The 27,171-nt window shown below is 36.2% G+C and overlaps 1 protein-coding gene across 2 annotated transcripts in view; it reads right to left on the bottom strand.

The window, feature by feature from the left end:
- Positions 1-1,330: 1,330 nt before the first annotated feature.
- Positions 1,331-27,171, bottom strand: part of DDHD1 (DDHD domain containing 1) — a 97,324-nt gene continuing 71,483 nt past the window's right edge. Inside the window, exons 7-13 of one of the 2 annotated variants that reach the window (XM_039240466.1) lie at positions 21,187-21,449; positions 19,459-19,534; positions 15,746-15,895; positions 13,508-13,760; positions 12,317-12,508; positions 8,968-9,051; positions 1,331-4,038 (exon numbers count right to left, since the gene is read on the bottom strand). In XM_039240466.1, the coding sequence (XP_039096397.1) occupies positions 3,857-4,038; positions 8,968-9,051; positions 12,317-12,508; positions 13,508-13,760; positions 15,746-15,895; positions 19,459-19,534; positions 21,187-21,449 (1,200 nt within the window). In that variant the 3' untranslated portion in view covers positions 1,331-3,856. The remainder of the gene's footprint in view (positions 4,039-8,967; positions 9,052-12,316; positions 12,509-13,507; positions 13,761-15,745; positions 15,896-19,458; positions 19,535-21,186; positions 21,450-27,171) is intronic. The other variant, XM_039240467.1, reaches the window with a different exon arrangement.

Here is a 27,171-nt window from a genome sequence, read left to right as displayed (position 1 = left end):
CAATTCCTTGCAGAGGCTTGAGGTCCAGGAATGACAGCAGAAAATGGGTAAGAGACAACTTGAGAATATCCACAGAAGTAGACTGGCCAACACTCAATTTAGTAAAATTCTAGTTCTTTCCCTAGTGTATGATTACTATATGCTCTTTTTAGCTCTGCCTTGACCCTTCCTTAGTGTCACATGGTTTCTTCTTTAGCTCCATTTCCATGCAAACAGGACTGTTTAAAAATACTTTTAAGACAGGGACACCTGGCTGGCTCAGTCAGAAGAGCATGCAACTCTTGCTCTCAAGGTGTGGGTTCGAGCCCCACAATGGGTATAGAAATTACTTAAATAAACTTAAAAAGACATTTAAAAAATACTTTTAAGACATACTCAATTTTCTCAATTGTCCAAATGTAGTAGCTGAGAAGACAGAAATATTTACCAACCTAATTTATCAGAAAGCTATTCAATTATTTTTCCTCTACTGTAGGCCTTACAGTGAAACCTCTAGGTCTGGTCTGCTCCACTTTAAGGGGTCAGGTGCCATCACTGAACTGAGTGGCGAACTATGATATTGCACTGACAGTTCCTTTCCCTGGCTACTCTGCAGGGGAATACAAACCTGGCATCTGGTGTGTGAAATAAATGCCTTATAGACTAGGATAACTCAGCCCCCAAAAAGGAAACAACAGAGAGAAAAAGAGAATGAGGATGAATGTTCACACCTCACAGTCTGAAGGCTTCTATAGAACATGTGGAGTGTGAAAATTTCCAAAGGCTGACAGATGTGCTTTAATAGAAAGAGGTATAAAGTAAGATTCATAAGGCTTGCTTCACATTTTATAAAGGAGTAGTTCTTGGGAAGCCCAATATATCTTATAATTATGTTCTATAATAGAGTAATGTTGGATTTTAACATAAGCATAACTACTCTGAAAATAAAGTTAGGAGGGGCGCCTGGGTGGCTTAGTCAGTTGAGTGTCTGAGTTCGGTTCAGGTCATGATCTCACGGTTCATGGGTTCGAGTCCCACATCGGGCTCTGTGCTGACAGCTCAGAGCCTGCAGCCTGCTTCAGATTCTGTGTCTCCTTCTCTCTCTTCCCCTCCCCGGCTCACGCTCTGTCTCTGTCTCTCAAAAATAAATATTTAAAAAAATTAAAAGAAAATAAAGTTATGAAGTAACAAAAGGCTTTAGCAAAGGTTAATTTCAGAGTAAAAATAAGGTAAGATTTAATCCAAAACCTTCTCCTTATTCTAAATTTTGGTAATTCTTGGGACTCTAACTGGATTAAAATCGAATGATCTGACCAGTACTCCGAAGAATCATCATAGCATGTACACAAAATAGAGAATAAATTTTTAATGGTATCAAAAACAGAGCTTTTTGGCCAATTTAGTACTTGCTGGAATAAAGTTGCAAAATGTTACTCAGTAACGGACTTAGCTTCTAAATCAAGCCGGAATTACACATACTCTGTATATTACTTGAGTATATACAAGTACATTCCATGATAACATGCAGAGACATGGAAACAAGAAGAGTACTATCAAATCAAGATCACCATCTCTATTCTCTATTGATGAAATTGAAAACAAACACCTGTTAAGGAATCCAGAATAGCTAATTTTGAAAAGGGCGTTTTACATGTTGCTCTTTTCAAGAACTCAGATAAACTCCACGTGATTAAATTTGGCTTTGTTTTCTCAACATGGAAAATGAGAAGCAGATAATCTGCTATAGCTATGGGAATATCTTTTTCTTTTTACTCCATTTCAAATTAAAAGGTTTGATAGACTTACTCTCCCGAGGAAAAAGGACTCTTCACATTATAGTGGCTAAGAGTGAATCCCTTAAAGCTCTTAGACAGTTGAGTGTCACACCACCGACAGCAACGTATGCTCAAAGTACCTTTAATGATACAGTCATGAGACAGCAGTTTAGTTTTCCTGAGAACTAAATCAGACATACGAAATAAAACAGGGTATGAAAGTGACCTGAGTTCACAGGAGCCTCGAAATTCGAAAGAGATTGTTTCAGCTTTGCTAAGATCTCATCAAAAGCCTTTTATAGCAAGAGCCACATATTTGGTCATGGGGCTTTGGGAACTTTTTAAGCAGTAAAACAAAGTGCTTTACATTGTGCAAATGCAATGAAAGCCCAGGACAAGGGACTGATGGTGCTCAGGAAAACCTACAGGTGAGCCCACAGATTCCATGACTTTTTATAAAGAAGGGGGGGTGAGATGCGCGACTGACCAACTTTGCTCCCGGTGTGACAGCAATTATTGGGTAGCTAAGAAAATCCTTGGAAGATAAGCAAAGACAGCACCTTACATGGAACCTAGTGGAAGCCACTCAGAAGTGAGGGCTGGCTGCGGAAGAGATGGCTACTGGTCCCCTCTAATTAACTCCTCTTTTGTATGTGAGAACCACAGAACATATACGACAAGTAGGGCAAAATATTGGCTTCACAGTCTTTTCTCCAAATTACGTATTGCAACTTGCGTTGTTATTCTTACTGTCTGCAAACTAAGAGGTCACATGGGAATCACTGGTCACTGAACAGCATATAAAAGAATACAGCCTAGCTTCAATGTGAGCTCTTCTATTTGCTCTGTAATCTAATTCAAGGCACATTTTAATGTTCTGGTGCCTTAGTGTATTAACACAAAACAGGAGGAAAACACTCATTTACTTACCTCGAGGAGTACTACATAGATGACTGAATCTTAAAGCACTTTGAGCTCCTCAGATGAAAAGCACTGTGGAGACCATCACAGCAGAGGAAAACTCTTCCAGTGCCTTGGAATCCTGATCTATTGTGCCCTGTGTCTCAACACGTTTCCTTAAACACTTCACAAGTAAAATCTGTGAGTGGCACTCCATAGCTTTATATACGTTAATTGTTTGGCACAAAGATGTTTATATAGCTAAAACAGTTGTTGTATTCACCACTCGAAAGTTGTTTACTAATTTTCCCATAAGGTTAATGAAATATAGCCATGAGGGAGTATTTTGTGTCAAATTTAGAAAACTTTTGCTTTCTCTGAGGTACATGTAACATAACAAAAAGTTCAATTTTTTTTTTAAAATCATTGAACTAGTGTTATTTATGTGAAACCACAAGTTTTTAATGAAAAAAAAAATACTGAAAGTATGCCTCAGTGTCTATATATTCATCTGAAGAGTACAAAGATGGAGTTTTGAGGAAAGACAAGGATCTTGACACTATAGAAAAGAAATGTGGTTCTTAAATTGTTCGAGACATTTTAAAAAATGTAATGTTTCATGTATTGAAATAAAGCAGTTAGAGGTAATAAATTATAAATACAGTAGTTCAAATATTGTTTCTTTTTTAGCATTAGTTTTTCTAAGCAAGTTAAATTCAAAAACACCTTAAAATCTGTTATCCTCTTCTTTCAAAGGAACTATGGAAATAGAAGCTTTCGCAGAAATCGACAACAGTGATACCACCTTGTGATCTTTATGCAAACTACACTGGATCTTGACCATTTTAGATTTACAACACATTTTGGTTAATACATTAGATTCAACTCATTAATATGTCTTTATATTTGGGAGAAATTAGATTGTGATTTACAACGTTGTAGTTCACCCAAACTCAATTCCAGGTCTTGCTTCATTCTCTGCAGGGTGGTCTGTCAAATTCATAATTAAAATGATGAAAAGTGTAAATAACTTCTTTCAGACTGAAAAAATATTTGTTTTTTAAATAAAGTGCTTTTAAATTCAAACATTCCTTGCCCTAAACAAAACTGAAACACACTTAAACCTGAAATCTCCATCATATCTTGACACACATATTTTAACAGAAGAAATCAGTTTTAGGCCATTAGTGTCCTTCAAGAGTTCAGATTGGATCTAAATTGGGTTTTGCATTATTATCGTGCTCATGTTTGTACATGAAGGTTAAAAGAAAGAGAGCAACATCCAAGGATGACCAATAGGCGGTATGAGATGTGACAGCTGACCAGTAGCGGCTTTCCACAAGGCCTTCTCGGAGTTCAAAATCAATTCTGTGATCCAATTCCACTGAAAAGAAAAGAAAGTCAAACAAAGAAATAAGTATTACAATATGTTCTAGATATAGACTTTACCTAGAGTTGGAGAATAAAAAGTTAGCTAACAGAAAGGATTTGTTTAATTATCCTATTTTTTCTTCCTCTTTAAGTGACTTTCCACTCTAATCTCATGGAGGAAAAAAAACCACCCAAGACAACTTCAATAGCTCAGGATTCTATTTGGTAGAGTCCTTTCCTTTGTATGCTTAGGTCAATATGGAATAATAAAGGAATAAAACAAAAAAACAATTCACAGAACATATTTGGAGTAAAGGAAATGGACTCAAATCCTAGCTTTCCCATTTAATCTTTGCTCCTAATCTGTAAAATAAGGACAACAGCCCTCTGGCAAAAGTGTGGGCCAGGCTTCTATGCAATACTGTCTGGGAGTGCAGGAGGTCACCTATAGGCCCTCTCCATCACCTCGGTCTCTGGTTACTTTTTGTAGTCCTAGACTGTTTTCCTGCCCATGTGGCCTCCGTGGCACAGCCTAGTCCCCATGCCGTCAACAGGGCCTCATGTGCCTGAGACATACAAGCGCTCAATAAATGTCTGTTCGATAAAGAATCCACTGGGTGGCTGGGACAGTTAAACCAGGAGGAATAGTGGTGATCCCTGGAAGGACTTCATTTATAACAGTGCTGTTCTCAAACAATTCAGTGAATTCAATCAAGTCTTTTTCTAAAAGCCACAAAAGGCCTAGCAATATCTGTTGGAGAAAAATCAAGGCTATGAGAGAATTGCAAAGGATTCATTTAGTAAGTCCTTAGAGATACAACACTTAGAAAAATAATACCTTAATCTCTTTAGGAACTCCTTAAAAACTGTCAGTGAGCTATATACGACTTTGAAGGAATTATCTTAAAAACAAAGAACACCCAAATCTTTGTTCAGAGTGCCAAAAGATGGACTTAGCAAGTAAAGGTGGCAAAAATCAAGGAGACTGGAGAAAAAGTTGGGTTTTTCTTTACACTGGGAATTTGGTAATTGCAGACAGGAAATCCTATCACTCCAGAGAATAATTTCATATAAATGTTTAGCTACTGCTTACTTTAAATGGGTACTTTGTGCCGATATCTTTTAGTGATTTAAAAGTGCATAGAGTTGTTATTTTTCTATTCAACTATGCTTTTCTGACAAGGAATGCCCATTGGTCTATCTCTATATTTTAAGGTTACCCTTAAGCAGAATAACTACCAATTCGGTTATAAAACACTTGTAAAATATATTTACAATTTTTTTTAAACTTCTATTTTTCTCAATAAAATTACAAGAAGCAAATACATAATACATAATAAATAGCTGAAATCCATATGTGGAACTGTGGGGTAGTAATGTCTGAATCTTTTATCTCTCGTATTCCATGGGAAATTTGAATTCGATTTGTAGGCACATTCTGGCACAAGATACAGGAAGATGAAAAACGAGGAAACTGGAATTCTCAAGCATGAAGAAGAGAAGTCAAGCTGGAGTTAGTTATAAAGGAAAGAGGAGAAATAAAAGGAAAAACTGAAGAGATGAGAAACATACACATTAATATTGGCAAAGACCACCAGGTTATAATTTCTACTTTAAGATTCCACTGCAGAGTGTCTCCCTAGTCCAACAGCCTTAAGTTGAATTGCTGTTTTAAAGTAAAAAAAAAAAAAAGGGAAATTTTTTGTTATAACAAGTATTCTTTGGCTTTGATTTTATGTGCCTGAAATTTATTCTTAAATGCTATTACTGTTGTGAAACACTGCCTTTCATATACTAGACACTCAAATGCTGAACTTAATTACTGTCTTACTATATGCCCTTGTCATTCTTATCACCTATAGGGACTTAGTGTGGTTAACTAGATTTGCCATCTCTAACCCTTGGTATTCATGTGTAGGCTGTCCTCATCACAACGGGAATTAGGTAGCTAGCCTGGACCCGATGAATCTGTTTCAGTCTCTCATTCACCTTACAAGGTTTACAGCAGGTAGTGTGGCTGCCAGCGCAGGTGACCTCACAGGTGTTGGTTCTGCTGGCAGATGGATGGGATAAGGTGGGCCTGTGTCTCATCTCTCTTCCTTTTACGTAGATCACAGAATTCCCAAAGGAACAAGGATCTAGAAGGCAGTACCATTCTTTATCTGCTGTGAGATGAGCTCTTGCCCAAAATAGGCCCCAATCTATATGGAGTTGTCTTGGACCTATTTTCTCACTATGGGCATATCAAAAATGAGTGGTACAACAAAGCTGGTAGTTTTCTCCTAGTTTTCCTACTTTAACTCACTGGTACAACACAGCTTGTAGTTTTTCCTAGTTTGACCACTGAGTTAGGTCAAAGAGAAAGAAAAACATAAGATCATCACTATGTCCCTTTGTTCTTGCTTTGAGTGCCTTAAGGGCTTGACTTCCTCTATCCACAGAGAAAGGAATCAGATTCTGAACTGAAGAGAAGTACAACTGAGACAAATACTGTTGGATCGTAACAGTCATCAGCAGTTGCCTTATACGGCCTTAAAACATGGGGAGTTCTTCTCTGGGCAGTCTGGCATAAAGGCCTATTTCCCTTCCTACTCCCAGAGTGAATGTCTGCAATTTGTGAAATACAGAGGTAAAGTGACATCAGGACTGTGCTTTTACCAGAGAACTCTCTGCACAAGGCTTGTCCACATGGATATGGTATTTAAAAACATAACACATGTGAATAGAAAGTGAGTATCTTAGTCTTAAAATGTGTGCTACCTGGACAGGTTTCTACTGCTTAATGGAAACATCTTGACTTCCCTGGAGAGAAATGTTTAAAAACTTAATCAATCTTAAAAGTGACCTTATTTGTAAGTATTAATTCTGGCCATAATTGCATGATTTTTGGCTATAGGCAGACACCAAGAAAAATACCAGTAAAGCAAATTGTATTTTCAAATGACTAGCAAAACTTCTTCATAGTAAAAAAGTTCTTGCTGGTTAAATTATTCTTATTTCTGTGTTGCCTCAGAGCAGCTATAAATTTCATGTGGTTAGGTGTTTGACATCAAGGAATATTTATATTTTGTGAACTGTTATAATTTCAAATAGATTTAAGAATATTCTCTATCCTTGATATATTATCAAATATACTTATGAACATTCTCTGACTGCCCTTGATATGAAAACTGATTATAAAACAGGCTTTATAATCAGTTTTCACATCTGCCAAAATAATTTCCCAACACTAATCTATCCCGAAAGATATTCAAATACCTAACATTTGTTAACAGGTGGGCTTTGTGGGTAAATCTTGAATACAAAAACTCCAGGAGATGGCCCTCTACAATCTGGTTTAAGAAACTTTTCAAATCATATTCAGAACTATTCTCTTCCAATCATCCTTGGATCTTCTCAAAGAAAACTAACTACGTACATACCTCTACATACCCTGTGCTTTTGCTTGTGCTGTTTCATCTCCCTGAAATGTCTTTTCATCTCTGCATGTCCAAATCCTACCTCCACAGAGCCTTTTATAATTTTTCTAGGTGAAAGCATTTTCTCATTCCTTAGAACTGATAGAGTCCTTTACCTCTCCCTTTGTTATGTGTCTCATCACATATACCATATATTATAAATATTTATGTAGCTATCTACATCTCCACTAGGTAAATATATTTTCTCTAGAAAATGCTCAGCTTCCACACTAGCATTTACTATCTTTATGGGCGGTACTGAAGTCTGTTTCATTTTGGTATCGTTTCGAGTGGCTATCTTGGTACCTTGGCTCATGGTAAACATTTAACAAATGACTGTTAAATGCAAAAAGGCAGGGGAGGAGAAATAGAGCCATACACATATTACCATTTGAATCAGTTTGGTGTAGTTATGTTTAGATGGCTGGGATGATTTTAAGATAGTACATATAAGGGCTACTTGAATGCAGGATAAATGAGTGGATTAACTTCTCTTTGTTGAATTAAATATGCAAAAAGCAAGTCAAATAATTTCTTCATGGGTGTGACTCACTGTTACATGAGCAGGGGCCAGAGAGAGCACTTATATAAGATCATTCCTTAAGGGAAATTCATGAAATCACATCAACACAAACTGTTACTCGGGAGCATAAAAATGCAAATCAGTCTGTTGTATTAAAATACTGTTTTGGAATTTCCATCAATAAGTTTTTTCGAAAATAGAAAAATATGTAGGGAAATTAGCAATTACATAGAGAAGTTGTAAAATTCAATGTGGTTAAAAATCCAAGGAAAAACCTGTAACATTTGGTTAAAGACAAAATCCAATATTAAAAAAAAAAGGAAAGTGAGAGGAGCTGTGGAAAAAGGAATGAAAGTTAATGATAAAAATGGCCTTAAAATAAGATTAATCCTTAGTGGTAGATTTAGAATCTGCTAAAAATTAAGAGATTGAAGATATCTCTTGTATCCAATAATAACTTTTTAAATGCAAACCTACCCTTCTTAAAGAACATTAAATTTTTGTGTTGAAACCAGATAGCAGCAGCTAGGCACACATACAGCCCTAAGTAGTAATGGTACTGATACCTGAAATAACTAGGAATAATTACATTTCTTACACTATGAAACTTTGTATCTAAATGTCTTACATGTAAAGAACAGTGAACCTCTTTGAAGCCTTTGGGACAATAAAGAAGGAAAATGACCTAACGCTTTTCTCCTCTCTCTAAAAGGTTCCTTCTTTGTAGGAACGTGTAGGAGTATCATTTTAGCACATTAAGTGACTAATCAATACTTGGGTTTCGGGACCACTACTATTTAAGGTTAGAATATATAGGAAGAAAATACATATCAAATAGTCTATAATGGTAACATTCAAGCTGATCTTACAGAAGAACTGATGCAATTTTTCAGTGAGCAGAAGACCTCTAAGTAGATCATTTTTATTGTATTCTGAATGCTATTCCTGACATATACCATACCGAGGGTATTATCTTTATTCTGCATTACATTTTCCGGAAAAAGAAGTTGTGGGAGATTAAAGAACGATTCCTGAAGTCTGAAATCTGTGAAAAAAAAAACACAAGATGCTGTAAAGTGTTGGCTGATGGTTACAAAGGGCCTTCAATGATGTAGTGGCCAAAAGTTAGAACAACGCTCCCAAATATGCTGATTAAACCTAGCATAAAGAAGTACACACTTTGGTTCTTACGGAGAGCTCTTTCATGGAAAATGTAAGCATCATTAACTTTGAAATACAATGTCATAATCTGTTAACACCTAGATATCCCCAAAATTAATACCTCATTTAAGTTCTCACCTAGAGGCAAAACAATGCTAAAAGAAACAGATATTTTCTTTTCATTATAGGTTACAAACATTAGGGGGTATAAGAAATGAAACCATAAAACCACTGCAAATAAGGCTGGACTTTTCAAAAGAAATGAAGAATAGCTATCTAAGAAGAATAGCTATCAATACTCAAACTTGATGAGAATAAAGTGGTTTCAATGGACAACACATACTATTCAAAGAGACAAACCCTGATGGGTCATGATTTCTAAGCCTGTGTCCATCTTACCCTCAAAAAGCAAGAGAACTGAAGTCGGTAGCTTCAGAATAAAGGTTATCAGGAACTGAGGCAATCAATGTGAGCAGAAGGAAGAAAGGAAGGATGCCAGAATCACCTAACCACAATGACCAAATCCCAGAATGAAGGCTTAAGGAAGAAAGGTTTTATGATTCGCAAGATAGAGCCACTATGTGCATAATATGTCAACTATGACATAAGAAACGTCCAAATCAGGATTACAAAGAAGAGTGCATTATAAAGCAAAAGTCTAACAAGTAAGTCTAACAATTAGTAAGGCAAATCTTGAGAATCTGATTTAAAAGGTGGAATTCTACTATAGTAGTTTAATTTTAATAGTTACATCTATGTCTAGAGATAAATATATGTAACTAGGACTCATGATTAGCTCATATTTAGTGGAGTCTATAGTCGACAAGGAATTTACCATTAGGAGCAATAAAGAATTTATATGCAAGACTGACAGAAAATGTATTGTGTTAAGCTATCAAAATATAATGATGCAATGCAGCTGAGCACCTCTATTACCTGTTGTTCTGAAAGAAGAAACAGATTTCTCTGTTATCATTTTGAAATTACTATGTTAAATAGTTAAAAGACCTCAAAAAACAGCTTTCTTCCCTCAGATCCTATGGATTCTCTATGTCTTCATTACCCTTTCACGGGAGCTCAAATCCCACTTCATTCTTCTTGTTCCTTCAGTCACCTCATGTTTACTAGCATCACATGCATTAACATAATAAGGAATTGTGACTTTTTACTTGTCATCTTACAAAATTCTTTGAAACTATTTTTCCTCAGAAACTTCAGAGCTGTGACCTCTGCATGTCACAACAGAATTTTGTATTTTTACAGCCACATTTCTGATGAAGTAGAAGTGAAAGCTTAAGTCAGCAATAAGAAAATTAAAAAATGAATTTTATACAAATATCAAAATCTAAAATGAATTTTCTAGGCAGTGTTCAAAAGGCTTACAATTATAAATTTTTAGTACTCAGAGTCTCACATAAATAGGATTAAGTTAAAAGAATGCTATTGCTCTGAGTAGAAACGTCTGACTCAGGAATGTCCAGCATAATTGCTCCTGGAATGGGGCTTACTGTGGAGAAAGATCCAGCCTCTAGGACCACCACACCTGAACTTTTTGTTTGTTTGATGGATGCCAATGGATACTGGTCATTTTAAAATTTAGAGTAGCAGACACAGCAAGAAAACAAGGCAACAAGTATCTGAAATAAAATCTATTTAAACATTTATAGAGAAAGAAAGTTTTCCCTGCTTGTTATAGTTGCAAAAAGCTAGTTTCAGAAGCCACATTTCTTTATTTCTTTATTATTTCTTAAGTCAAAGAAAAAATAGGACTTAGTAGTCTTATTTTATGGACATAAAAATAAGGCTCAAATTTAGACCCTTGGGATTAAATATATATTAAATATATAAGAGTTTCACAAGTATTCAAGACTTTAAACCTTAGAAATCTACTGGAAAAAATTAAATAAAGCTCCATTCTAATGCTAAGTCCAGCATAATTACCCATTCATTCATTCATTTCTTGAATATCTACTTTACACTAGGTAGCTGGGATAGGGTTAGAAAGCACACAGCAGACCCAATACAGTATAAGCTTGAAGGTCTTTGTAATTTGGTTGGATGAGTTGAACTGTGAACTTAGCAGGAGGATGGCTTTGGCAGAGCAGCTTTTAAAAAGTATCAAGAATTGGGTGTTATATAGAGTCCAACTTGACAATAAACTATGAAAGAAAAAAAGAGTATTCAAAAAAAAGGAATTTATATATATATATATAAAAGAAAACACAGTATTTCCTAAAGAACAAAAACCATGTGTCCTGAAAGATGTTAACTACACTCACACACAGACCACCTGCCTACACTGCTTTTAAATATATAACCAGATAAACACAGAAGCCCATTCATGGCATTTTTCGTTCAGAAGCCCCCAAGATTAAGGCAAAAGTCATCACTAACAAGTTGCCCAATTACAGTTGAGCAATAACCTGGGCCAGAGTCATTACAGGAAAATGTGACTCAGTTAGGTTCTTGTCCTACAAGAAAAGGAGATAAAATATACAATGGTCTCAACTTAAAAAAAAAAAAAAAAAAAGTATCAAGAATATACACAGCAGAGGTTTGAAGCAGTTACATGAATTTTTAAGGCTGAGAAGACCATTTTTTTTTTAAATCTACTTTATAAAAATGAGAGGTGCTTTACCCCGAAGAGATTTGTTTTTTGCTTGATGTTTAAGATCCTTGAGCCACAAGGCCCTGATTATTAATGTTCTTAACTCTTAATTCACCAATGCAGAGAGTAAAACTGCATTTACCTGGGAATTATACTTAAAAATATAATCAGGGGTACCTGGTGGCTCTTTTGGTTAAGTGTCCAATTCTTGATTTCAGCTCAGGTCATGATCTCACAGTTGTGAGACTGAGCCCCGCATCAGGCTCCATGCTAAGCATGGAGCTTGCTTGGGATTCTCTGTCTCTCTCTCTCTCCCTTTCCCTCACCCCTGCCCTCTCTCTCTCTGCTCATCCCATGCTTACATGCTCTCTCTCTCTCAAAAAAAATAAAAAATATAATCAGAGGAAAAGTTCTTTTTAAAAATAACTAATTCATGCTTTAGATTTTAGAGTTGACTGCTACTGTTAGTATCTAAATCTTCCCCTCCCTCAAGTTGTAAGAGATATAGTATTAACTTAAGGAAAGAAAAGTATGAACTAACATGCAGAATCCAGAAAGCCAGAACTGCTATGTGGAAGGGTCTGTGTAGCCACAGTGGTAGTGGGAAGTGAGCCAACCGACTTCTTCTCATCCTCAATGGAGTCTTTTGATGTCTCAGATGGCTGTGATGTAGATGAACGTCCAAATCTTGAGAACAACATTCCTCCAAGGCCCTTTCCAATGCTAGCAGCCCCTGTATTTCACAAAACAGGGCAGTCAGTCTGTTGGAATTATACCACATACCAAGCTAAAGAGCACTGTCCATAGCTACAGCCAATTGGCAGCGGAACCAAGCCCTAGTCATAGTTTTCCAGGGTGGGAACATAGGAAAATTACAATCTACATTGTAGGTTTCTAAGTAAAAATGGTGTTGAATAGAATGAAAGTTACACAAACTGTAGGCATATAGGGTACAAAGGAATAAAGATTCTATTTTATTCAAGTGATCACGGTTTATTACAGTATCTGGGAAGATTAAAAACTTTAATGAAAGAATCATGCCATTGACATGGGCATACATTTACTACTGATACGCTTCACTACTGAAGTATGTTATAAAAAGCTATCAATAAACAAATCTGGGAGTACAACGTGAAATCTCAATGAAAAGCCTATTATAGTGCCATCTTGTGGCACTTTATATTAAGGCAACCGGCAACTAAGAACAACGGACAAATTCAAGGGGCACAGAAACCAGTGTTACCCCAAACACTGTGGCTGGTGCTTGAGGTCATTCAAAGAGGTTAAATATCCTTGTTGACCCCAGGACGGACACGGTTTGAGAGACCGTTAAGACGTGAATTGGAGAACTGGTTGGCAGGGGCACCCTTAGAATGCCAGCACTCCCTCATTTTACAGATGAGGAAGCAGAACATTAAAAATAATGTGACTTACCCAAGATCCCATAGCAGGTGGTAGGGCCAAGATTAAAATGAGGGCCTTGATTCCCAGGCCTTTCCTTGTCTCTCCAGCTATCTCAGATTCTAAAACTAGAAGATCCAATCTAGTTGGAGAATCTTTGGGGCTTTTTGCTCTCAAATATGAACAGTGAGAGAGTAGTTAATTCTAAACATGGGGATTAAATGTTGGATGTTTTTTAATACACAGAGTATTTTCAAGTATCCCAAATCTAATGCCTATCTAAAAAGTACTTATATTTATTAACTGGTAAGACATACTTAAGAGAAATTACCTAATATGCTTGCTTTGCCTATGTTTGTTATAGATTCCCCATAGTGTCGACGGGATAAGACTGGTGAGGTCACAGGGCTTGGTATTGTTGAAATGCCTTCATTCTCTGAAAGTGAGGTAGGTTCTTTTGCTGGGTGGAGAAAGCTTGGCTTCATATGCTCATAAGGTAGAGGATTGGAAGTATTATACCAGTGGATCTGGACAGGTGAAATGTTGCTGTAGTGTTTCAGTATTAACGGTTCTAATCTATAAGCCTTGATTAAAAAAAAATGCAAAGAAACACAACATTAAGGCACAATGCTTGGATTTTAGTAAGCTATTTATTCTTATTCTATTGTGTTCTCAGTAGACCTTAGGGAATGAGAAAAAAAACCTGGTATTTCTTTTTTTCTTTTTTTCTAGTTTATTTATTTTTGAGACAGAGAGAGAAAGAGCATGAGCAGGGGAGGGGCAGAAAGAGAGGGCAGAAAGAGAGGGAGACACAGAACCTGAAACAGACTCCAGGCTCTGAGCTGCCAGCACAGAACCTGATGCGGGGCTCAAAACTACGAACCGCAAGATCATGACCTGAGCTGAAGTCGGACACTTAACCAACTGAGCCACCCAGGAGCCCCAAAAAACCTGTTGTTTCTAACATGCATTCCTATTTGTTCACTGTTAATAATATGTAGTTGGTCTAATTATATATCCTTAATGATGAGATTATGGAAAAATCCAATTAGTGTTGGTCTAAGCTAACAGTGCCCATTAATTTGTTTTTCAGAGACACAGATTCATTTCTATTATGTTCTGATATCATATAACAATTAGATTTATGTTAGTTTCACCAACAAAGCTGAAGCAATAAACAGTAAACTAGGACAGAGTTAACAAGGTCAATCTGTAATATTTTGGGAGCTCTTAGTAAGCTCTATTTTCAAATAGATTAACATTAGTAACAGCACAAACTAGATGCTGATACAAGACCATTTGTCTAACATGAAGAAGGGATGATATAGAAGAAAAGGCAATGAATGGACTTGGCATTAGAACTCCCCAAGTTCACATTCTGGCCTCTGTTACTTACTAACTGGATAATACCTACCAAGTCACAAGGTTTTGAGCCACTGTTTCCTGAGCTGTAGAAAAGGAGATTAACATTTCCTACCTCACAAGGATGTTGGGAAGAGACAACATTTGTAAAGACTGCCTCGTACAGTTCTGACAAAAACTTTACTTAAAAGAAACTTTATTTTAAAAAAATCACAGAAAAACTATAAAATGAATATAAAATAACTTAATAAAATGACTTGGGAGCCCTCTTTCTTTAATATAACAAAAGTTTAAGATTATACCAATGGCAGGGAATACACCTATAACTCAGAGTTCCCCTACAAACTCACTTCACTTTCAAGTTATAAATGCAGTCTGTATTTGAATCGAATACTAGATTCTCAGTGAAATTTATTTCTTAAAGATAGCACTTTTGATTCTTTAACACATTGGGAATTTTAAAAGTTTTAATATTTAATCAATGTTCTATTTTTTTGGGAAAGACTAAAGATCTTTAAAAAGACTACACAATTACACAAAGCTAATTTTCTGAGAATGAAGCCTATTTAAAGTAGTTTCTTTTAAATTTAGTTCTATCTAGCCTTGTCTGCAAAAGGATTTAGGAAGCATTTTTCTCATCTAAAAATCTTACTTGGTAGTAAACGGTTTACCTGGATGCAAGATCACTGGAGTGTTCACATTTAAAAATTACTGACAATATAAACATAATAGAGAATGAAAAAAACCTCAGATTTAAAATCCTACCAGGCTAAAATAAATTCTTCCAATTTTCATGTTAAATACATTCCAAATAGGGTCTACCAAACACATTTCACTATGGTAGCACGCTTTAGAGAAAAAAGTAATTAAAATGCGATTTCCAAAATTTATGGTTGCTGGGGTTTTGGTATTACAATTGGTTATGGTTGGACAGTCCAGAAGACTCCTGGTTCCTTGTACTATTTGTTCAGAGATGATAGTTTTCCATTATGCTCTTATACTATAATACAAACAGATCATCTCTGAAGTACTTCCCAAGCCCTAAGTTAACCAAAACGCAAATGTCTTAAAGATATGAACCTATGAAAATATAATCAGATAAATAAACTCATTTCTCATTAGTTCAGTTGTACCTTGCCATATTTCCTACAGAGTCTTTTACGAACAATTTAATATTGAGGGAAAAATGTCTGTAAGTACAACTCACCACTGGATCTGTTGGATGAAAAATATTCAGTAACCGATTACAAATCTCTCTGGGCAAAATATGGTCTTGACTTCCAGTGTTTCCTGGGCGGATGCCACGCAATGCCAAGAAAACTGCTAGTGGGGATCCCATGCAGAAGAAATTCTCGACCTAAAATGATAAAGTCATCCTAAATTTTAAAACTGGTTAAAGTCTTTCTCAGCAGAATTTGGGCACAACATAATACATGGTAAAATATGAGCAATAAAATTATCTTCAGATGTCTTTTTTCGTGAGCCTCATTCAGACGGTATCTGCATTATTTGTTAATTATATGCCAACCATTAATTATTCTAAAAATATCCACTTTTAGAAGCAAATTTGTTACCGTTAAGTCTAACAGAAAACATAAAAAATGAGAAGAAGAAAAGGAGAAGGAAAACCATTTCATCGTGCGCTTTCACACTCTAGTCAAAGTTTTATCAAGCTGCTATTTTGTGTGAGGTAATACTCTGGTGCTATGAAGGCTTTAATAAAGACCACTAAGGCAGAGGAATCCTGTGGGGGAGGCAGAAGAAAATAAGTGAACAGACGGAAAGACTGCTATAAGAGAGGGATAATTAATTCCAACTCTAAGAGTTTTTACACAGGAGGAAGCATTTCCCCCCCCGCCCCAAATTGGGAAGTTACTTTTTTAAATTTCAGTATAGTTAACATACATTGTTACATTGGTTTCACCTGTAAAATATGATTCGACAATTCTACAGATTACACAGAGCTCAACACAGTAAGTGTACTCTTAATTCCCTTCCCCTATTTTATCCACCTCCCACCCACCTCCCCTCTGGTAACCATCAGTTTGTTCTCTACAGTTAAGAGTCTGTTTCTCGGTTTGTCTTTTTTTTCTTTGTTCCTTTGTTTTGTTTCTTAAATTCTACATGAGTGATGTCATATGGTCCTTGTATTTCTCAGGCTGACTTGCTTCATTTAGGACTATATCCACTGGATCTATCCATGTTGTTGCAAATAGCAAGATTTCATTCTTTTTTTTTTGTGGCTGAGTAATATTCCACATCTTCATCCATTTATCTATCAATGGACACTTAAATTGCTTCCATAATTTGGTTATTGTACAAATGCTGCAGTAAACATAGGGGTGCATTTATCTTTCTGAATCAGTGTTTTCATATTCTTTGGGTAAATATTCAGTAGTGGAGTTACTGGATCATATGCTAATTCTATTTTTAATTTTTTGAGGAGCCTCCAGAGTGTATTCCACAGTGGCTCCACCAGCTTTCATTCCCACCAACAGTGCATGAGTATTCCTTTTTCTCCACTTCCTCTCCAATACTTGCTGTTTTTGTGTTTTTGCTTTGCATTTCCCTGATGGTGAATGGTATTGAGCATCTTTCATGTGTCTGTTGGCCATCTGTATGTCTTCTTTGGAGAAAAGCCTGTTCATGTTTTCTGATACACAGGAGGAAGCATTTGCACTGGCCATAAAAAACAAAAAGGATTTCTACATCTGGGGCTGGGTCATTGGGGCCAGAAAGAAGGACATTTTTTGACTGACAGAATCACATGAGCTAGAGCAGAGGCAGGAGAGAACCTGGTTCAATTTAGGAAACACAAATAGTCTGCCATAGCTGAAAACATGGGTGTTAGGAAAAATGTAACTTGGAATGAGAATGTATAGAATCTTGACTATTTGGCTTAAAAAAGTAGGACTTAATTGATTTATTGATTTTATGGGTAGTGAAGGAGAACAGGATTTAACCCATGTTTTAGGAGGTTAGTAAACCTGGTAGTAGTGTGTGGATGAACTGGAAAATTTAGAGTCTGTTGACTCTGACAAATTAGGAAACTACTGAAAGTGTTTAGGCAAGAGATAATCTGAACCCAGCAGGACAAGATATGCCATTCAGAAATGGAAACAGGAGAGTAGACGGTGGAATCAAAATGACTGAATGAAGATGAGGATAAGGAATGAGTCAGGGGCAAGTCACAAGCTCTGGATCTAGCTGACTTTCGGGAAGACAGTGGTTCCATTAACTGCAACAGAAACTCTAGGTACTGTCTGTTTTTATTCATAAGAAGTTTGAAGTATCCGTAAAGTATCTAATAGGGGTGGAAATTTTAAGGCAAGAGATATAGAATTGGATATGTCATCTCTCAAGTCTATGTATCACAATCACAGAAGTGGTATGTAAAAAACCAAGAGAAGGGTAAGATGGCTTATGAAGTGCATAGAGGGAGAGGGCTTGGGCCACTGGGGTGGCTCAGCTGGTTAAGCATCTGACTCTTAATTTTGGCTTAGTTCATGATCCCAGGATAATGGGATCCAGGCCTATGTCAGGCTCTGTGCTGCCAGCATGGAGCTTACTTAGGATTCTCTCTCCCTCTTTCTCTGCCCCTTCAACACTGGTTGTTTCTCTCTCTCTTAAAATAAACATTTAAAAGAAAAAAGGAGGGGTGCTTGGGTGGCTCAGTCAGTAGGGCATCTGACTTTGGCCCAGGTCATGATCTCATGACTGGTGAGTTTGAGCCCCATATTGGGCTCTGTGCTGACAGCTTGGAGCCTAGAGCCTTCTTCGGATTCTGTGTCTCCCTCTTTCTCTGTCCCTTCCCAACTCAGGCTCTGTTTCTCTTCTTCAAAAATAAATAAACATTAAAACAATTAGAAAAGAAAAAAAAAAAGAAGGGCTTCAGCTAGAACTATGAGCATTGTCTACATTTGGTTAGTAGGGGAAGGAGGTAAGACCACAAGAGGAGGAGGGCAAGGAGGACCATGATAACGCAGTATACATGGAAGCCACACGAGAGGGCTTCTAGAAAACAGGTGTGGTCAGCAGCACTGGATTATATACAGAACATGACACTTTCCCTCCTAAAGTCCCCCTACTGCTCTCATATAACCCATTATCCCAATGGGTGAGACACCCCAATTCATCTTTCCAGCTCATCCCAACACCTAAGAAGTTACTTCACTTCATCTCCTGGTCTTTCATTTGGGCCATAACAATATATACTTGTCCCTGCCTCCAGTTTTATGTACCTTTAATCTCTTCCCCATACTGCATCTGAAGCGACTCTTCTTTTTTCCCCCAAATAAATGAATATATATTTTGAAAGTGGTACCTTCATGTTAAAGAAGGTTTGAGAAAGCTTTTTCTTTAATTTTAAAGGACTGGGTAGCTTCAACATGTCTGAAGGCTGAAGAAAATTAACTTGTGTTAAATTAAAACTGTAAGAAAAAGCATTTGAAATGGTAGATAGTAACTGGGCCACCTGGATGGCTCAGTGAGTTGAGTGTCCGACTCTTGACTTCGGCTCAGATGATGATCTTGCAGTTTGTGGGTCTGAGCCCTGCATTGGGCTCTGACTCTGCACTGACACTGTGGAGCCTGCTTGGGATTCTCTCTCTCTCTCTCTCTCTCTCTGCCCCTCCCCTGCTTGGGCATACTCTCTCTCTCTAAATGAATAAACATAAAAAAAGAAAACAAAAGACATCGTAGATAGTGACACAGACAGACCCTGAGGGGCAGGAAGCCATCTTGTCCACCCTTTTCCTTGTAAAGCCCCAAAACTAGCAATGTCCAACACACAGTATGTGTTTAGTATATATTCATTTGAAAGAATAATTCAGATTTCACTTGAATCTTCATGTCAGACTTCAAATGATGTTTGAAAAGAATTCGAGATAAATAATGAAAATCTTATCTCTCTTTCCTTACCTTAAATTTTAAGGCAGGTGTCTGTGTCATGGATGACGCCTTCAATCCATGTAGCCGTTCTTCTATTTCTCTTAGCCTAGGAAGCAGTAGGAGACAATGTACTAATATTTATATTCAAAATTTTATAAAGATTAAATGCTCACTACTTCACTAAAGTATAAAGAAGAAAATGATGGCCCATTATCTAATCCCTGAGATTAATCACTATTGACAGTATTTGATAAATGCACCTGCTACAGTCTATAAACATTTATAAAATGATTAGGGGGTGCCTGGGTGGGCTCAGTCAATTAAGCGTCCAACTTCGGCTCAGGTCATGATCTCGCAGTTTGTGGGTTCGAGCCCCACGTCAGGCTCTGTGCTGACAGCCAGCTCAGAGCCTGGAGCCTGTTTCGGACTCTGTGTCTCCCCCTCTCTCTGACCCTCCCCTGCTCACGCTGTCTCTGTCTCTCTCTCTCTCAGAAATAAATAAAATATTAAAAATATTTTATAAAATGATTAGTAAAAGTGGTTCCACTCTTCGTAATAGCTGTGGTTAACAGCTTTTTGGGAGAATCCTTTAGGGAAATGTGAGGCAAATACAAACATATATAGACCTTAAGAAAAATCACACTGAATGTTCACACCATATACACTGTTCTATGCTTGCTTTTTTCTACACTTAGTAGTGAATCTTGGAGATCTTTTCATTTCATTGCCTCTTGATCTACTTCAATCTTTGTAACAGCTGTACAATTGTCCTTCACACAGATCAACCAGTTTATTAATCCCTCTCTGTTGATGAACACTTGGGTTACTTCAAATTGTTCCCATTATTATGTTCCATATCTACTTACATTTAATAAATAATGGAACTAAGGTTTTTTATTTTTTTAAGGTGCAGTTCATTTTCTAAACCTGTTTATTATTTATTAAAAAAATTTTTTTTTACTGGATTTTATATCTAAAAGGCTACTCTGAGGCTTGCTTATATTTTCTTTCAAAACTATCAATTCCTTTGACACTACAAAATATATGTATTTAGCCTATGGCACTTAATATTTCAAATAAAATCCTTAGACAACTATTATGAGACTAAAACAAACCCAAGGCTTCCCGAATAAAAGTTTTAGTCAACTAAATTGTTTTTTTTATGATGCTAATTATCAAAATGAGTGATTTTTCACTCTTCTATTAGACTTGATGAGATGCATTAAGAGGACAAAAGAAGATAAAGCATGTAACTATAGATGAAGATTAGAATGTAATAAGAATTAAAGGTAGTATCAGGAAGGCCACAAGTGATCAAATAATTATAAATCTGCCAAAAATTCATTTGCTAAGGAAAAAAGGGTTTTAAAATTATTTTCAGAATAGTAAGAAAGGCAAAGGATTAACTCTAAGATTAGTAAAAATTACAAAGGACCACAAAGGACTACAAACATTTTCAATAAGGATTCTGCATAGTGACTAAGCTTGGAATAAGTTTTAGATTTCACACCTAATAAATTCTGAAAAAGAGATGGAAGGAAAAAGATGATGACAAAGCAATTTATTTTATGCTATTGGAACATGCATGGGATTAGCATGAAAATTAACAAAATTGTCTTTAGCCTATGCTATTGGGGATATTATCTAAAAATCTCTGTACTCCAAATATTATCATGAAAAGCTTACAATTTTCTCCTAAGAAGTCTAGTAATTCCATGAAGACTTTTAAAATTCTTTTAAGAGACTAGGGTATTTTACCGTCGCTTTGTTATATAGAGTTCATCCAGTAGATGTCGTTCTTCATAGCTCATCCATCGTTCATCAGGCAACTCTTCTTCCTTCTGCAGTAACTGTTCATAGAGTCGAACTGGATTCCAGCCAGTCATTATGTCATAAGTGATTACACATCCCAAGGAATGTGACACTATTGAGACTTTACCCCCTTTTTCTTCAAAGTCTGGATTCCGAGAACAGAAAAGGGAATATAATCGGTTCAGCTCTTGCTGAAGGCCTTTAACTAGCTGTTTGAAATAAGAAAACATTATCATATTAATCACTGACTTTGCTATCAACGTCATCTCCAAACTCAAATACATTAAGAAAGAAAAACAGATACTACTGGCCAAATTATACCTAGGTTATTAAGATGAACTCATGTACTTCAAAACCTTGCAGAAAATGAAGAAAAGCATACATAATTGTAATCTGTAACATCACTAAAGAATACAGGCAGATACTACCCATCTAGCTCTTTTCACAGTCCTTAAGCCAGCTATATGAGCCAGCAGTTCCAAAGACTAAAAAAAAAGTTCCATGAAGATTCCAGTTAAGATTTCCAAAGAGCCCCTTCAAATTTTTTCTTCATTGCAACTTACTTATATGCAATTCTAAATTTTTATACCTTGTAGTTTTAAGCTATAGCAAATTTTAGAAAAAGAACAGGTGTGCTAATGTAATATATCTATTACATTATGCATTAAGGTAAGAGTAATGTAATGAAACGCCATTGTATGGTTGAAAAAAAAAAAGCTACTGTTGATCTACTTGATATTTCAAAATTCCCATCGAGCTGGCAATACAGATAAAAGTAAAAAGTTATTGTATGTGGATGGGAAGTGGTGCTTTTTTAAGGCTTAAGGTTAGCAATGCAGGAAATATCTTAAGTCATTTTTCTTGGTAAAACTGCTTCCTTTGAAATTTAGCTCTAACAAATAGTAAGTAAAGTATTCCATAAAGTCAGAAAAATATGCTTGTTTGTTACTCAAACCCATACTGGGCCCTCACCGGAGTTTTAAGGTAGTCCTCTCCTCTTCCTATCATTGCTTACTACTGTTTGATTGTAAATTTCCTGCTTGATATTAATTTCTCATTTCAGTACTTACTATGCCAGCTGGTTCTGGCGTATTTGACATACAAATATTAGTTATGTGTTGCTTCCATTTTCAGTTTTGTTACTTTGTCTCAAGAGGCCACTAGTCTGCATTAAATTTTACTGAACGATTTTTACCTGCTGATATGAACTCTAAATCACTTGAGCATTCATGCGTGGCAGGGTTAGCAGTGACATGAATGAAGGCATGATGTTCTCTCCTAATTGTTGGCACTGCAGAATTTTACAATGCAATACCACGATCTGCTTAAAGCTACTGAAAGCATGTGTTGGGTCTGATGAAATATATCCAGCCAATGAAGGCAGAGAAGGAGAGGAGGAGTTGCCAGCATGTGCTTCCTTTTCTCTAGGGAGAAATGCAAAGGTTTTAACTGGACGTTTTCATTTCTTTCTTGGGAAAAGCCAACTCCAACTTTCAAACTGCACCAGCATCATGTGGAGGGCTTGTTAAATACAGATTGCTAGGGTCCATTCCAGAGTGTCTGATTGAGCATTTCTGGGCATTACATTTTAAGAACTACTACTTAGTGGCAAATGCATATAAAACCCTTCTGAGACATGGGTTGTAGGTAATTCCAGTCAATATAATTTAAGGAGTGTGCAATATGATATGAAATTCACAGGGCTCTGCTCAAAGGGAGCTATAATGGAATGCTTTGGACTTAGCTTTGATAATAGCAAGTAACCCTTAAACTTTGTAATTTTCTCGATTTATGATCTACATGAAAGGAGGTGCAGAAAAAGCTAATTTTAGATGAAATAAATTCCTTCAAAAGCAACATTTGTTAATAGTTTTCACTTTTGAAGTCCTTGATTTTAAGCCTCACACCATGCAGGTCTAGAAATACTAAAAGATATATACATAAGTATTCTGACAAAAGGTACCCAATCTTTTTGTTTTTAAAATACCCCCCTCATTAAAACTTAAAAAAAAAAAAAAAAAAAAAAGCCAAGATCTACCAGTATCTCTACCAGTGATTAACCTATTTCATATCAAAATATTTAAAGTATTTTGCACTGTACCCAATGTTTCAGCAATTATATATGCATAACTAAACAAGGGTAAATATCTGAGACAGAAACAGTTATTTGACCTTAAAATATTTCACCGTGAAATGAAACACAGAATGAACAGTTTCTGAAGAGCTGATGCTTTCATCTGTTCTAATAATCATATACTGGAAAAGATGTGGTCTTTGTGTTTCCTCATTAGGACATATCTAGATATGGTAGCAATTTTAATCTTTGCCTATAGCTTACACACACAGGAAAGTTTGTGTTTCAAAACATTATGATTTTGAAAGCAAAGTTTTAAACAGTTGTGCACTACCTCGAAATCCTTTTATAAACCATCCAGTCAGCAACAAAAGGAGAAATCTACCTCTATGATGTGTTCAAAAAGTCTACTCTAATTAGGGTTTTTTTCCTCACCTCTTTCCTTGCTGATCCAATTATATTCTCCCATCTATGATCCCTTAGTGACCAAGTATATTCATTTTAGACATATGAACCAAAATTAATGATATACCCTAGGATACTAATTTTATTAGCTCTACAATCTTATTTAATCAAGTCAGCTAGCCTCTTAACACAGTAGGCAATGGATGGCTTTTCAAAAGCTTAAGAGTTTTTAATTCTCATAACTGCTGCTTAAAAATTAAAATTTATCAAGAAAATCAACCCAAAAGGAAAAAGCCAGCAGTTTTTTCAGTCTTCAGTCTGGCTGAAGAATATAATTAGTCCTCTTTGTCCTTCTCCCTGCTTCAGGAAATTTTAATGAGAAAAAGTAATTTAGAGTTTTAGTCATATACATCAATTGAACAATTTTCAAGTACGTTAACAAGATATGGCATGACCAATCTCTTTATAATTTTTCATTTTTAAAAGTCATTGAGAAGAGAGTTCAAATGTACATAAGACGCCTAGTTCTCTCTGGATTTTTCATACTTTATTCAGGCTTTCTGATGAAGTCTCTGAAGTCTGGATTAGTTTCCTTTTTATTTTTATTTTTTTAATTGGTCCTCGGAAAGTATAACCTAAGAGTAGTAATTGATATACAAAACTCTTCCCCTAAGCATGGCTTTTTAATGATTACTGGTGGGATCACTAATTAGGGTCCTCCCGTGAGCATCTCACAATCTCCCGTGAAAAGGGAACTAAGATGATCTAGTTTAAACTGTGAAGGTAAGAGTCCCCTCAGTGGCATCCCTGATAAGTCACTCACCATCTACCCTAGTGAGGATCTCCACTCTAAAGTGGACACTTCTAGTTTTTAAAAACCTTTTTACCCCAGTATAATTGACATACACCATTGTATAAGTTTAAGGTGTACAACATAATGATTTGATACATATATATATTGCAAAATGATCACTACAAATAGGTCTTAAAATTTTTTTTTAAATGTTTAATTTTGAGAGAGAGAGTATAAGCAGGGGAAGGGCAGAGAGAGAGGGAGACACAGAATCTGAAGCAGGCTCAGGCTCTGAGCTGTCTGCACGGAGACCAATGTGGAACTTGAAACCACGAACCACAAGATCATAACCTAAGCCAAAATCGGATGTGCAGCTGACTGAGCCATCCAAATACCCCTTAAGTTAAAAATCTATCACATTATTTACAATTGTTTTTCCTCTGAGACATTTCTATTTTTTTTAAGGCAGCTTTAGTTACTTACAAAGTTCTTCATTAGTGAACAAACATGTTCCTTTCTATATTTTTTTTATCACTGATCTTAACTCACTTTCTAGAGTTAACTGAGTTAAGTCTATTCCCTTTTTTTCTTCTTAAATGGGAACTCTTGAAATACATAAAGACAGATATATAATTAATCACAACTTGAGAACTGTACTGGGAACTTTATATCCATTACACCTATAATCTTCATGACAACCTTTATCAGGTAGGTGTCTTGTGTCCATTTTATAAGTGACGAAGCTGAGAAAGTGAGAAGTTTGACCTAAGGTCACACAGGTAGTTAAGTGGCAGTCTTTGATTGTGCATCTATTTAACTCCAAAGGCTGAGAGGAAGTGGGAAAAAGTGCTCTTTCATATGCCTATCAAATAAACAAAACAAGGTTCATTTGCCAGGCATGATATAATCATAAACATTATCATTGTTATTTATTCCTAAGGAACATACACTGCTTAAAAATAATTTATTCTAGGGGTGCCTGGGTGGCTCAGTCAGTTGAGCATTCAACTTTGGCTCAGGTCATGATCTCACAGCTCGTAAGTGTGAGACCTGCCGTGGGCTCTGTGCTGACAGCTCAGAGTCTGGAGCCTGCTTCAGATTCTGTCTTCCTCTCTCTACTCCTTCCCCACTTGCACTCTGGCTCTCTCTTTCAAAATAAATAAACATTAAAAAAATTAAAAATAAGTAAAAATAATGTATTCTAGAATATGGCTAATATCAACGTTGTGCTACATGAGCTTTGATTTGCAGAACCAGCTTTTCTTTTTTAAAATTAAGATCAATTTTTGCCTGCTTCTCATAAAGTTTTCTTTCGTTCTTCACAATACCTTAAGCAAGATTTTGCAAATATTCCTGACAGTAACACCTGGGAAATGTTTAAACACAAATTCACAAGCTCTATGTCAGACTCACTCACTCAGAATTTCCAGGGAGAGGACCTTGGAAACCATTTTTTTTGTTTCCTTTTTTTAACTTTTTACCTGGAAATAATTTCAAATTTTACACAGCAAAACAGAAAAAAGGATAAAAATCACCCATAAATCTTTTACCCAAGATTTATCTATTGTTAGCATCTTACCGTGTTTGCTTTATCATTCCTTCTGTTTGTTTTTGTAGCACACACATGCATACACATTTTTGTTTTGTGAACCACGTGGTTTTGTGAACCACTTGAGGATATATTACATCATGTTCCTTTACCTCTAAATACTCCAGTGTATATTTCCCAAGACTGGGAATATTGCCTTCCATACTCGAGTGTAGCAATCAACTTCATAAATTTACTTTGAGGGGCACCTGGGTTGCTCAGTCAGTTAAGGGTCTGCTCTTGAACTCAGCTCCGGTCATGATCTCATGGTTTGTGAGACTGAGCTCCGCATTGGGCTCTGTGCTGATAGTGAGGGGCCTGCTTGGGATTTTCTCTCCCTCTGCCCTTCCCTGGCTCAATCTCAAAATAAGTAAACCTAAAAAAATAAATTTACTTTGATATAACATTTCAACTAATCTGATCTACCATCCACATTTTGTCAGATGATCTAATAACACAGTTCGCAGCATTTTCCTCCAGCCAGTACGAGTTATGATCTAGAGGAGAGGTGGTCTTTAGCCACCATTGTCTCTTTAACCTCCTTTAATCTGGACCGTTTTCTACAGTCTTTGTCTTTCATGATATTTACATTTAAAAAGAACATAGTCCCATTCCTACTTTATTTGATCTTCCTCATTTCGTGTTTGTTTGAGGCTTCCTGTTTGGAGTACTGCATAAATGATGCTGTATCCTCTGAGTGTCCCTCAGTAACACCCAGAAAAGGCACTGCCTTTTCTAATTTCTCTACTGTATACCTGTTCTTTTTTTTTTTTTTTTTTAGCTAATAAGCAGTCTGTGAGGATATATTTTAAGACTATGCAAATGTCCTGTTCCTCATCAAAATTATACCTTCAATTTAGCATCCATTGATGAATCCTGCCTGAGCCTCTTTTACCTGATCCTATCACAATAAGTGCAAAATGAGGGTTTTCCTCCAGCAGGCCCTCCACATTTTTCAGAAAGCCCTTGGCATTTACTGGAAGCAGAACTTTCTCTCCCATTTGTTTATTTATTTGTAATTGAAATGGATTATGAATTTTGCAGTGATTTATAATTCTTTATTATGTTATC

Source organism: Hyaena hyaena, unplaced genomic scaffold (genome assembly GCF_003009895.1).
Source record: "Hyaena hyaena isolate Hyena2069 unplaced genomic scaffold, ASM300989v1 scaffold_175, whole genome shotgun sequence".
NCBI lineage: Eukaryota > Metazoa > Chordata > Mammalia > Carnivora > Hyaenidae > Hyaena > Hyaena hyaena.
This window is presented reverse-complemented; position numbering and strand designations above follow the sequence as displayed.